The sequence below is a fragment of the Mycteria americana genome, chromosome 1, assembly GCF_035582795.1.
Source record: "Mycteria americana isolate JAX WOST 10 ecotype Jacksonville Zoo and Gardens chromosome 1, USCA_MyAme_1.0, whole genome shotgun sequence".
NCBI classification, from domain to species: domain Eukaryota; kingdom Metazoa; phylum Chordata; class Aves; order Ciconiiformes; family Ciconiidae; genus Mycteria; species Mycteria americana.
Window position 1 is genome coordinate 87,516,263 of NC_134365.1, and position 13,792 is coordinate 87,530,054.

General features: G+C 50.4%; 1 protein-coding gene across 1 annotated transcript; it reads left to right on the forward strand.

The window, feature by feature from the left end:
* The first annotated feature begins 368 nt into the window (after nt 1-368).
* Nucleotides 369-6,663, forward strand: NOP2 (NOP2 nucleolar protein). Its single transcript, XM_075511278.1, has 16 exons — nt 369-542; nt 622-667; nt 743-828; nt 1,497-1,762; nt 2,058-2,101; nt 2,266-2,441; nt 3,232-3,431; nt 3,534-3,623; nt 3,701-3,788; nt 3,885-4,025; nt 4,219-4,358; nt 4,635-4,724; nt 5,025-5,147; nt 5,231-5,328; nt 5,426-5,556; nt 5,667-6,663. The coding sequence occupies exons 1-16, from the start codon at nt 437-439 to the stop codon at nt 5,918-5,920; spliced, it is 2,079 nt and encodes a 692-aa protein (XP_075367393.1). The 5' UTR covers nt 369-436; the 3' UTR covers nt 5,921-6,663.
* The last annotated feature ends 7,129 nt before the right edge of the window (nt 6,664-13,792 follow it).

Sequence of the window (13,792 nt, forward strand, 5' to 3'; positions counted from 1 at the left end):
TGTCCCCCCCCCCCCCCCGGCCTGGGGGGGGGCACCTGGGGCTTGCAGCCTCCCCTCGGGGGGAGGCTGCCGTTTGGGGCAGGGACCCCTCGACTTCCCTCCCTGTTCGGCGGGCCCTCGATGAGCTACTGTCCCCGGGAGCGGGGGCCGGGCGCCGGCCCCTCGGAGGCCTCCTGATGTCCGGCGGCCGGAAGCGCCTCACTGGGTCCGAGGGCCCGCGTGTGCCCGCGGTGCAGTGACGCCGCCGCCCAGCGGGCCGGGCCCGCCCCGCAGCAGACCAGGCGTTCGATGTTGCCGGCCGAGCCACTCAGCGAGGAGGAGCGGCGGCACTAGCCAATGGATGGGGGCGGGGGCGGAGCCGAGGCCGCGCGCATGCGCCGGCGCGGGCCGGCAGGGAGGTCTGCACGTGTGGCGGCGGGCCCGGTGCCGCGGCGCCATGGGGCGAAAGCTGGACCTCACCAGGAAGGAGAAGCGCGGCCCCGGGCGCAAGGCCCGCAAGCAGCAGGGGGCCGAGGTGGAGCTGGCCCGCTTCCTGCTGCCAGGTAAGTCTGGCCTGGTCCGGCCTGGTGCTGCCTCGTGGCGCCGGTGCGGGCTGCCTGACCGCCGCGTGTCTTTCCTTAGAGCCGGAGACTGGCAGGAAGAAGCTTTCCAGTCACGGGCGGAAGAGGTAAGGGCAGGGTGGGGGGGCGCGGTGGTGGCCGGGCTGGGTCGGGGCTGACCGCCGCTTCCCCTCCCGATCCAGGGCTGCGAAGAGGCGACTGGGAGCGGGCAGTGTCCCGGCGGGGAGGAGGCCGCTTGGAGGAGGAGGAGGAGGGCGAGAGCCGGCAGGTGAGTGCTGGGCGGGGTGGAGGACCGGCAGCCACCCTGCCCTGCTGCCCCCCCGGGGCACTCCCCCGCCACCGACCGGCTCCGGCCTTTTTTTTTATGGTATGGGACAGGTAGAATTTCGTTATTTTAAACGAATTTATCCTAATTTCTGGTCGCTGCTGTGCCAGGTGGTAGCGCTGTCTGAAGAACAAACCAGTAAAAGGTCTCTCTTACACGTGTTAAAGCCACTTCTGAGTTATTCTCTATTCCCAGCAAGGTTATTGCAGGCAGGTTGGGTAGCTGAGGCTTTTAAGCTTGCTGCATTATGTCCTGCATAGCCTAGGAAGCTGTCACAGTAGGAAGAAGGAAGGATAGACAAAGATTTGGGAAGGAAGGTACTGTAATGCATCAGAGCAAATACCATAAAAATTTTGTAGCCATGTTTTTCTTTGGTAATTCTGGTTAGATCTCTTTAAAACTTCATTGGGAGAATGAAGGTGAATGAATGGAGAGGTGAGAATATTCCCTTGTGTATGACTGAGAAAACTGTTGTGGAGAGCAAGCAGTCCCTTCTCTTGGATAGGCAGCTCAGGACTAGGATGAAGGCCTCTTCTGTATAACAACTGAAAAAACAGGGTAGCTGCTTTTGAGAATAATGCCTAACTTTTAACTGCTTCTTCTGCCTCTAGTTAAAGAGCAGGTATCCCTACAGAAGGAGAAACATGCCATAAAGGCAGCAGGACAAAACCCTCGTGGACAGTCTGGCTTCAGTGATGGTAATTCAAAATGGCTGGCTCCGGTCAAAGCCAAGACAATCCCATCTAAAGGAAACAACATGGAGTTATCTAGCGACAGTGAGGTGGAAGAGGGCAGCTGGGAGATGGAGGAGGATGAAGATGTGAGCAGTGAGGAGATGGTCGATGATTATGGCGCCTCGTCATCAGAGGAAAAAGAGGTAGGAGGGTTTTTCCTTTAACTACGCAAGAAATACTTGACTTTGCTGGCTGAAGGGACTCATCAGGCCTGGGGAAAAAGGGTGACTTTACTGGGGCATGGATGGTGAGGTGGCAGAGAGCTTTCCCCTTCTTCCATTCACAAGAATGATTTAAAAGTTTAGTAACTGATCCCAGCATAACATTCAGTGCTTTTGTTTGTTGTCCTTTTTAAACACAGCAGGTAAATTTCACAGATGGCGGGAAGTGAGGGGGCACCTGGGGATATTGTTTCATTAATCTTTTGTCTCTGTTTAGTTGCTGCCTATTGAAAAAGCTGCCCTGAAGCAGAAGTCTGACAGGTGAGGATTTGAGAACATTGCCAGTCCGCAGAGTCTTTCCTGGTTAGATGAGGAGCCTGTGTTGTTCATTCTTCTGTCCTCTCTGCCATCTGAGAAATGATAGTTGTGAAGTGCCTGTGTGATGCTGTCTCGTTTAAACCATCCATTCTGTTCTTTGTCCTTAGGGGAGGCCTCGATGAAGATAACAGTGAAGAGGAGGAGGAGGTGACAGAGGAGGCAGTAGAGGAGGCAAGCAGGCAGAAAATGGGACAGAACGAGGAAGAGAGCCCGGATCTACAGCTCAACCTGGATATAGACGAACAATTTAAGCTGCCAACTAATGAACAGATTGAGAGAGAGGATATCCTTTTTATCTGTGACATCTATAAGCCATATGTGTGCAGCAGCATGGGGCCCGGATACAACCAAAGAGCTTCATTTGGACTTTATCACGAGTATTGCTTAGCAAGAGTTTTGTGCATGACCAGGTATTTTTAGATGAGCTGCCCTAATAGATGGTATACAACACTGTGCTTCTGTACACAGTTAGGAAACCTGTTACACCCTGTATGGAGCTTGAAGTCTGCCCCAGTTTCCTTTCTAGTCCTAAATGCACGTGGGTATCTTATCATGTAGTTCATTCCTCTGTACCCTGATTTTCTTGGCAGGTGTTTGTCTAACCTGTTCCTAGAGCCTCTGATGACAGCAATTCAAGCATCCAAAGTGCTTGCTTTTGGGCTTTGGTGATTTTAATTTCCTGCCCCCCAGTACAATTTAATCCTGCCTCTTCTCGTTCTCCTCTATATCCCTTAGTTGCCCTTGGGAAACTTCTAGTCTCCTTTCTGCTACAGGTAACGTTTTCAGTATTACAAGACTTTTTTGTTGTCTTCTTTTTCCTACTTTTTTCTGTTTATCTAAAGGAACTAACCAAATTCTTTTAAATACCGTGTAGTCTCTGCCTTGTGAACTTTTTTGTCCGGTTCCATCCTTTGAATCCCCTCTCTGCTGAGCTCCGATGAAAGCGTATTCTAACAAGGCTTTTCTGGTGCAGGTGCTGTTGTGACAAAGGAGTCTTGCATGACTGATTGTGCTTGTAAAGAGCCTGTGTGTGAGTTTCTTGGCTGTTTATGGTTCCTTAATGGTCTTTCTACCTGCTGAGCCACCTGACCTGCACATCATTCACCAGCGTATCAAGGGCAACATGGAGGTGCTGCAGGACTTTGTGGTGAAGCGGGAGGAAGGACGCACGCGACAGGAGTACCTCACATTGTTGCGTCGGGACATGGCCACCTACTATTCCTACAGTGAATTCTTGCTCACGAAGCTTATGGACATCTTCCCACTCCCTGAGGTAGGATCCTGCCCTGCCCATATCTTTGCTGACTGATGAGGATTTGGCTGCCTCCTTGGGTCTTCATTTTTATCTCTATTCTCTGTCCCTTCTTTCATCCAGCTGATAAACTTCCTGGAAGCCAATGAGGTTCCTCGCCCTGTGACCATTCGCACCAACACACTCAAGACGCGGCGACGGGACCTGGCGCAGGTGAGCAGGACCTTGTGGTTGTCTTCTGTACTGCCTGTCACACGGGGGTGTCTCAGTCCCATCTCCTTGTCTTGCAGGCTCTAATCAACCGTGGTGTAAATCTTGACCCCTTGGGGAAGTGGTCGAAAACAGGACTTGTTATTTATGACTCCTCTGTGCCCATTGGTGAGATCACTGTTCCTGTCACAGGCCTGAGCTGACCTGCTCTTGGCTTCCTTTCTTTCATGTTTCATCTTCTTTTGTTCTGCCTTCCCTGCCCAGGTGCCACCCCTGAGTATCTGGCTGGGCACTACATGCTGCAAGGAGCCTCCAGTCTCCTCCCTGTCATGGCTCTGGCTCCACAGGAGAACGAACGCATCCTGGATATGTGCTGTGCCCCAGGAGGCAAGACCAGCTACCTAGGTACCACCCTGGAGCCTTGGGTGGGAGGCCTGGGAGGGGTGCTCTGTGAAGCGATGAGTTTCTACTGGTCTATACAGAAAGGGGGAACACGGGGGTACTGAACTCAGGGAAAGGAGGGGGGTGGCTGTCCTTATGGGCAAAAAAAGCGCAGGAGGTTTTCAGCTCCTTGCTGATGTGTTTTGTCCTCCGGCAGCTCAGCTTATGAAGAACACAGGTATGATCTTGGCCAATGACAGCAATGCCGAGCGGCTACGTAGCGTGGTAGGGAACTTGCATCGGCTGGGAGTCACCAATGCTGTAGTGAGTAACTGTGATGGACGCCAGTTCCCCAAGGTATGTTCCTGCCTGCTTTGGAGTGTCCTTACCATGCTTACCTAGAGCTGCTGTGCTGTCCCTTTAGTAAAGCTGTGTTCTCTAAAGCCACTTGTCAGAGGAGGATGAGCAGAGCTGCTGGGGAGTGCGTTTGTTGTTTGATATGGAGACAGGAAGGTGATAGGGAGGAGTGAGGGATCTTGCCTGCCTTCCCGGTCTTCTGGTTCCCCTTCTAGTCTTTGTCTTGTTCTGAGTCCCTACCTGTGAGTGTAATTCCAAATGTACATCTGCCTGTAGGTGCTTGGAGGGTTCGACCGTGTCTTGCTTGATGCTCCTTGTAGCGGAACAGGTGTCATTTCCAAGGATCCTGCTGTCAAAACCAACAAGGTGAGTGACCAGTGGGGACACAAGATGGGGACCCAAGTATGAGTCATGAGAGGAAGGACTTCGGGGCAGTTTTGTTCTTGAGAGACACCTGCATATTGCCCCTATGGGACACTGATTTTTCGTTCTCTTTCCTATTCTGTGTGTTGTACCAGAGCTAGGTTTTTTGAGGTTAGATCTGCAGAAGATTCCAGAATCTTCTATATCATATGTGCTTTGCTCTCCTGTTACCCCTCCATCCACAATAGAGGCCAGGGGTGCTTCCATGTGCCTCTAGCATCCTAACCTATCTTTCTCTTTCAGGATGAGAAAGACATCCTTCGCTGTGCTCACCTGCAGAAAGAGCTGATTCTTAGTGCTATAGATTCGGTCAATGCTGCCTCAGAGACAGGGGGCTACATTGTCTACTGTACTTGCTCTATCATGGTAAGTCCCTTCCACACTCTGCTGTGGGTCATCTCCTACTCGGGACTGGTGAGCTTTGGATCCTAATGCTTAGTCTCTGGCAGGTAGAGGAGAATGAGTGGGTTGTGGATTATGCCCTGAAGAAGCGCAACGTTCGTTTGGTGGCCACAGGCCTGGACTTTGGCAAGGAAGGCTTCACGAGGTGCGTGCCGAGTCACAAGCTGCACAGGTGACTGTTCTTTGGTGGCCAGGTTTGAGCAGAGGCGTTCTATCACTTCTCACCCCACTTCCTCCTCCAGGTTCAAGGATCGTCGCTTCCACCCCTCCCTCAAGTCTACACGGCGTTTCTATCCCCACACGCACAATATGGATGGGTTCTTCGTTGCCAAGTTCAAGAAATTCTCTAATGCTATCCCCCAGGCACAAAAAGGTAACCTAGTGCTAGAGCTCAGCTGAGCTGCCTGGGCCTGCTCTCACAGGCTGCTTCCCCTGCAGAAGCCATGTGGGTCCTTCTTATAGCACCTTTCTCTCTTGTTTCAGATGAAGAACCTGCTGTGAAAGCAGCAACTCCATCCGCTGTCCCTAATACTGTCATGGAGCCTCAGCCAAAAAAGAAGAAACTTGAGGGATCAAAAGTTGACAAAGAGCAACAGCTGCTACAGCCTGCTTTGAAGAAGAGACATTCATTGCAGACACAGAGGAGATCCTTGAAGGCTGGCCAGCCTTCTCCCAAAATGATGCATTCTCAAGTCCCTACTAGGAAGAAGCATAGAGTGAAACCAAATGGACAGTGAGAGGAACTGCTTTTCCAGGTGTTGGGTCCCCTCATTGGAGAGCAAAGGCCGGGGGCTGCTGCAGCTATGTCTGTACCACCTTGTCTTTCCTGCTCTGTGCAGATCATCTCTGCAGCACTGAGCACCTGGAACAGCTATAGCCCCATTTGCTCCTTTCCCTCTGCATCAAGGACTGATGCTCTGACCCATTAAAAGTTTTATAGTCTTGCTCAAGTCCTGTCCTTTTCCCTTGAACACGGAATACAGAATTCTGCTGCGTGCCCTTGCTCCTCTGCAACAGAAACCCCTTCCACTCCCGACTGATGCTCTGGCATTTCTGGTGGCTGTTCTTACGCTCTGCAACACAGATGTTTGTGAAGAAGCAGTGGATGCTGAAATCCTAGCTGCCCGGATGAAGGTTGTGTTGTGTGGTGTCTGTCAGCAGAGTGCTTTGTCAGGGCAGGGCTGGAGCTCCTAGGCCAGTGGTCCTGTGCTGGTCCCTAGTTCCCTGTTGTCACTGTGTGCTGGTCCAATTCACTATTGTGATTGTCCCTGTTTCACCCCTGTGCTGGTCTCCAGCAGTCTCCTGGTTCTTGGCCTCCCAGACTACAGCAGGGATTGCTGCTGGTCCTGGAGCTGTACAATCACATTCATTCTTTTTGCCTTTTGTTCACCTAGATGTGGTTGCTTCTCCTTGAGACATAACAAGCAGTCGTCTGGGCTGTTTCTGTTTAAACATCAGCCCAGGTCCCTTTCCCCTGTTAGTGTGAGTTGATATTTTCTTCTTTGGCTCTACTTTCTAGTGAATAAATCTTTTTCTAGAGACAACTTTATTAATAAGCTTTCTACCAAGAGTGCTTGCCGGCTTCTGTTCCGCTGCAGTGTGCTTGGAGTTGGGTGTGTAACAGACCTGAGGCATAACTCTTGTTTCAATAATTGTTTTGCTAGCTCAGCTCACATGAAGCTTTCCCTTGTTTTCTTTTCCTCACGAAACTTTGGGTTCATGGGAGAACTTGATGTGCTATTCCAGTGTGTCATGTTAAGGACAGCTGAGTGCAGTGGGCTGTAGGATCTAGGGAATCCTTTCTGTCCTGGTCCCCTACGTGTGAGGCTGCTGCTTTCCCCATGTTCAGCAAGTAGTGAGGCTGAGCGGGAACTCCAGAAACTCCTACAGACACATGCACGGACACTATAGATGCAACCAGATGCAGACAGATTAGCAGAAACCAGAGAAAAGTGCTGTGGCAGGTGCCCAGGAAAACATGGCACTCGCAAAACATGAATGGCAAGAACGGCCTAATCCTGTTCTTACTTGCTGGACCATCAAACCTAGAGCGTGCTGGTGGATTGTGTATCTGTCCAGTATCTGGCTCTCAGACCACTCATCCTACTTACGGGCTAGTCCAGCTTGCAGTTTGCTAGCAGATCACAAATGCGCATGCATGCAGAGAAAATGGCTAGGATTAGTTTAATATGACGCCAGGACAGATGGTGGTAATCAGGTGCAGGGCTCAGCCAGACAATCACACTGACCAGCAGCCAGTCTCTGTGTAACTGGCCCCTTTTATTTATTCCTCCTCTCCATTTCCTATGCTCACTTCTCCCTGATCTAGTTTGATGCCTCCCTTTCCCCTCCTTCCATCCTTCCCCTGAACATCCCATAATCCTCCTTAAAACATCATGATAACTTCAAACATCCCATAATAAATTTGCTCTTTCCCATAAAGCCCACAATAATTTTGCTTTCTTATCAGTTGTGAAGCTTCTGGCTGAAGCTCTTCAAGGTTGCACTTGAGTGGTTCCTGTAATGGTTCTATCTGTCAGTGTCTCAGGAGTCCTGGTCTTTGTTACAGCCTCTGTTATCTTCTGCTTTTTAGGGCTTATGTATTTGTGTGTTTAATTCATTATAACTCTGGTTTGGGGGGGGGGGGGGGGGGGTTGACTTTGTCTCTTTGTGTTCAATAGCCATTAACCAAATATCCCTGTTGAAAATTACTTTTTCCCCACACTTCCCGGTGAGTTAGGGCAGGGAGGAGCCTCTGAATGCATCCATCTCACTCAGGCTTGTGTGGTGGGGTCTTTGGATTGCCTGACATACAGGATCCGAGAGAATTTTTCCAGGGTCTTTCAGAAAAACTAAATAAATAGTAGGTGTGATTAGGAAAGGAATTATTAGACAGCAAAACGGAGAATATTATTGCCTCCCTGTATAAAACGACAGTGCATGCACTTCTTCAGTACTGTGTTTCTAGTGTTCTCCATCTGAAGAAGAATTGAAAAACCAGGAAACGTTCAGAGGAGGACAAGTACATCCAAATTTACGGAATGGTTTCTGTGAGAGGAACAGCTAGAGTCACGGCCTCTTTAAGCTTGGAAAAGAGACCAGGGGAAAGGAGTGATATAACAGCATGTAAAATTGTGAGTGACATGGAGAAGATGGACAGGGAACAACTGCTTGCTGTTTTCCAATAAACAAAACAAAACAAAAAAACCTCGGACCCATCAAATGCACCAAAGATGTAGGTAGCTGTGAAAATCCTTTCTGCAGGGTATGGTGGATGCTAGAACCTTATGCAGGTTGAAAACCCAGCTGTATGCACAAGGGAAAAATGTTTTTTGTAAGGGCTGGTAAACACAACCGGCTCAGAAGATCCACGAGCTGTGAACTGCTAGAGGCTGGGAGAGCGTTGTGAGGAGGGATTGCTGCTTGCTTGCCCTGGTCACAAACCCCTCTGTCCTCATTCTGTGCTGGAAACTGATTCCTGGGCTTAGGTGGACCATTAGTCTGACCCAGCTTAGCAGCTCTTGCATCCCTGGGAGGTGGTCCCACTGCTGTGCCTGCCCCTTAGTGCTCCCAAGGTGAGTCCTGAGCTCTGCCTAGCACCTCATTTCCCTCAGCTGGGTCCTTGCTGCACAAGGCTTGTGTTGCTTGTGGCAACAGCAGCTTCCAGGTAGGCTGAGCCGTGCCTCTGCTCCTCCAGCCTTATTTATTTTCCAGTTCTAGCAGATTTCTCCAGGAGTGATGAAATACAGGATTTTAGCATACAACTCAAAACTGGAGCCACATGGCAATCTTCTAGCTATAGGGTGACTTGAACCTAGAAGGGCTTTTACCTCTGGCAAGCTGTGAGCCTGTCCTTTTGGGAGCGATGCTAACCTGTCCTGCTTTGCTGCTGCTGCCTTTTGAGGTTCCTATGCTAGCATATAGTCTTGGTTTGATAACCAGTTTATCTTGATAACCCCAGCAGCAGGGATAGAAAGTTCTTGGTTGGGATTCCAATGTAACCATCTGGTTTCTAGTGGATCTCCAAATTATGTCAGTCACCTCTGAAAGGTGGAAATAGATGCTGCTTTAACCATATCAATAAAACTCGCTCTTACCAAGCATCATTCCACTACTTTGCTTACCTGCAAACCTTTCGTAATAGCTGGGGAGAGACAGAGGAAACTTTTCAGCTCTCTTTGGTGGTTCGCTCCCCTTCTGCTTTTTATTTCAGCCATTGCAGTTACCACTGCTCAGAGAGATAATGTTGAGCGTGACATTGAAATGCTGCCATCGAGCTTCAGAGGCAATACTGGGGATGCAGCAGCTGGGGATGAAGGTTGGTGGCTTCCCTCTGCGTTCTGGTACGAGGCTGCTGGTCACACTAGACTTGTGTTTGCAGCTGCCTTCTTACTCTAGGAATCTTTTGTTACCTGAAACCTGAGATTTTGGGAAAATGTGACTACTGGATCATCTTTCTTTACCTTCTTTTAATGTATTTGAGTATCTGAAAGCTGCTGATAATGTGGCTTGTGAGAGCTGAGGCAAAGCAAGGGTTGAAAGCAGATCTGAGGAGTAAAAATGCCATCATAAATTAAAAGCTGCTTGAGAGAAGTCGGTGTAATGTGTCATGATATCTGTTCCACTGTGCTGTGCACCAATGGTACTGGGGTGGCATTTAATGACTTGGAGAACAAAAAAAATGGGTAAGCAGTTCTGTAATAGAGTTGCCATGTGCTGTAAAGTTATTTAGGCTAAACAAGGCCAGAGGCATGCAAAACAAACCTGGTGCATGGAAGAGGTAAGGTTCTGTGTTAATGACTGCCAGCGTGGTGGGAGAAATATCATGCATGTTTTAAGATCTTGAATTCAGTGGGGATTCTTCAAACCCTTCTCCCCAAATGGAGAGGAATGACTCTATCAGAGAAGCCTTATCAGGGTAGAATTAAGACAGCCTGCCTGCCAGGCTCTGGAGTGCTGCCAGCTCACCTCTGCAAACTGGGAGGGAGAGGTAGGGTGCTGCACTGCTGCACCCTTGGCATGGCTGAGGACGGAAACCAAAGACTTCTGGGGACAATAGTGCATAATGGAAAGAGAAGAGACTCCAGTAGCAATGCAGGTTGGTCACTAATTCCAGTGATGTCATATGCTGTAATGTCTGTTCTGTGCCGGGTAGGCAGCCTGCGGTTGTGTTGTCTCATGTCAGGCTGTATCCAGAGGAAGGGACTGAAATCCTGCACTGCACGTTTCAGAGACTTCGGTACAAAATTTAGATCCTCAAGCATGCACTCTGTTGCACATAACCCTGTAGATATATACACTTTTGTAGGGGCTGAATCCACAAATGACCAAGTTCATATCAGTAGGTTTTTCTCCCCCAGGCTGTCCATCCCTGCTAGGGAGGACGTGGAGAGCCCCCGAAGAGGATGTCTGCAAGTCCTACCTGCCTGATACAGTCAATGGGGAACTGCTGAGAAGGGTAAGGTCAGTTAGGTCCCTGGCTCTTGGCTGTAGTACCTAGAACTGCCTTCACATGCAAGACCTGACTATAAAACTCCCTCCTGGACTGGTGCTTGAGGTTTTTTAAAAGAAAATCTATTCCCTCCTTTGCTGTTTGACAGGGACATTTCTGTGTGTTGGTTAGTGTGGTGATTGCCCAGCTTCTGTTGGCAGCTGTTCCTCTGTGCCAATTTCTCCCCATTCACACCCAAATCTAGGCAACTAACTCTGGGCTGCCAGCTTTGCTAGGCAGCAAGGTGCCCAAAAGTTGTGTGTTCATTGCAGCACCTGCCTCTGGTTGTGGATAGAAGCAATTTCAGGGGTCGGTTTTAGTGAAGCATCCTGGAAGTTGGAAGACTTGGAGAGTTTACACTGAAATGTTCCAGCAGTGTGGTGCAAGGGAGATGGTAGCGCTGGGGTACTCAGAGGGAAGGAAAGCAGGGAGGTGGGGTATACACATACTAATGTGACCTATGCCTTAAAAAAAGAGCCTTGAGGAAAGCTGTGGAGATAATTTGAACAGGTTTCACCTATGAAGCACCTTTGCAAGGCGGATGCGTTAGCTAGTAAGAGGTTCTGTGATCTGGGAGCAGGGGAGCATCTCAAACTGGTAATGGATGTTAAAGCTAGGGAAATTCAAATGGGAGGCAAGGCAAGGCATGTGATTTTAATAGGTGGTTTGCCACCTGGGGAATTGATTTGCATATGAAGGGTAATGGTAGAGGCTCAATCTCTTTTTATCATGCTGTCAGCAACTAGAGACACAGTCCCACATGAGTACCTGACTTGAACTACAGAAATTTTCACCATGTGTTTTGCACGAGGTCAGAAAATGCAGTGCTTCTTTCTCGGCCTGAAAATCTGTGGAAGTAAGATAAATATCAACATGTTTATGAATTAGTGTCTATTTTTACGTTGGCTACAGGTACAATTTTAAGAGCTGCAGTGAGGTGTAGTGAGCAGCTCTGCATGTCAGCAGGAGGGGTCCAGCAGTGCCACTGCTGAGCCCGAGCTGATAAACTCAGGGCAGGAGCTGTTGGAGGGTCTGGAGAAGTGCCAGGGGTTTTGGTGAACCAAGAAGGGAAGATGAGGAGGAGGAGCTGTTGTGCTGGGGTGAGGCTGAGGCCCAGGGAGGAGCATTGTGGTCCCCTGGGTAGCAGGATTTTCTCTAGGCTCTGGGCTTCCTCAGGAGTAAGTAGAAGAGGTGCTGGGCATCTCCTTTAATTCAACCTTTGCCCCAGCCGTCTTCTGTGTCAGGAGGAATCCTTTATCCCAGCAAGTATCCTGAGCAAGAGAAGCTAGCAAAAAAAAGGAGGCTCCACACTGCCCTGTCTTCTCCAGGAGACAGCAGGAGGGTTGGTGGGAAGAGGCGCTGGAGGTCTGTAGCCCAGCCCTCTGCTGTAAGCAGGACTGTCCCAGCACTAGGTCACATCGCTGCGGCTTTGTGTAGCTGAGCCCTGAGAACCACCAAGGATGGAGATCCCACCACCCGCTCTAGTGCCTCCCAGTGAAAAAGCTTTTCCTGATGGATGGCGAAGCCTTCCTCCACTGGCATTTCATTAATCAGCTCTGCTTGCCAGGTTTCCCCAGGAGGACAGAAGCAGGCCAAGCAGAGTTTAGGAAAGCACTTGCTCCACGGTTTGTGGTGTTGCTCTTGCTTGTGCTCCCCCCTGGCTGCATGCAGCAGCAGATCATCCTGCTGCCTGGCCCTGCTCGCCTGGGTGCGACAGGAGGGGATTGCAGACAGGCTGGCAGCTAGTTTTACCTATGGGGGGTAAAATCAGGGGTATATGAGGTGGGAGGATGCTGGCAGAGATCATGGGTTGCTGTGCATGCAGGCAGGCTGCAGCAGCACGGGGGAGGAGGGTGAAAGGACATGGTAGGAGGGAGTCGGCGATGTGCTGGGAGGTCTCCGAGCTGCAGCTGTAGCTTCAAAACAAGCTCCTTGACTGGGATGCCTCTTGTCCATCTGTCCTTCCCTTTACCCTGGCTGTTTATTTGGCAGTATTGCTGCTGGGTGCATGGCTCCCTACTGGCTGCTGTTGCAGCAGGTAGGAAGACAGAGATGATCTGCATCCGTCCGTGAGGAAAGCCTTCCTGCCTTCCTCTCCCTTGACAAAAGTACTGCTTGCCATGACTCAGCCTCTCTGGTCAGAGGCAGAGCAAGGGAACAACCGTCTGAGAAGAGGGCAAATGTTAAAAAGGAGACGACAGAAGGAGAAGGAAAGCTCACTTCATTTCCTACCCTAAGCCATATGGGAGCAACTGAAATCCAGTTATGACTTCTAGGAGTCATGGGTGTGCCAGGAAGGATGCAGTCAGGTTACTGATGGGAGAGGAGGTGTTATAAATGCAAATGGAGGCTGCTGTGGGGAACCCAGAGTTGTGGGCAGGACAGGGGAGACAGGCAGGTCACAGGACAAAACTGATGCTGGACACAGCAAGGCAGCAGAGAGGAACAAATTTGATTCGGTCTGTTCCCAGGCGAGGAAGGCAGAAGACTAACAGAGGGATGGAGGAGCCCTGTAGGCCTGGAGGAGAAGCAGCAGGGAAAATGCAATAGGCAGACTCCCAGTCAAGCCTAGCAAAGCTGGCCCTCCTCAGTGGGTCTGGGAAGTTTCTGGAAGTGTGGACTGAGCGATACCCCATCTCCCAAGGGAAGGGCTGCAGCACACCACCCAGCCCGCCCGCCTCCTGCCACAGAGTTCAATGTGGTACAGCGCTGGCCATCTCCTTTAATTCAACCCTGTTGCTTGCTCGTCCCTTGCTGACAGCTCAGCTGAGATCTTGGAGGCCAGTTTGCACAAGTGCCACACTCAGCTGCACAGTGGAAGTCCTGGAGGAACGGGCCATGAGCACACAGACAGCAAGGTAACACAGGTGTCCACACATCCATAAATGTTTCTGTACTGATCAATTTGTGTCTCCTCCCACCAGGTAACGGGGGTAAGGGACCATGCCAGTGCTTTTGGGAGCATTGCCCTGGGGTTGAGGTCGGAGTCGGGAGGGCAGGGGGGGAGAGAGAGTGTAGGAAAAGGCCTAATGAAGGCTAAAATAGGGGGTAGGAAACAAGACCCGAAGCCGCTTTGTGAACAACGAAGGAGAAAGGCAGCCGCATGACATCTGAGAGG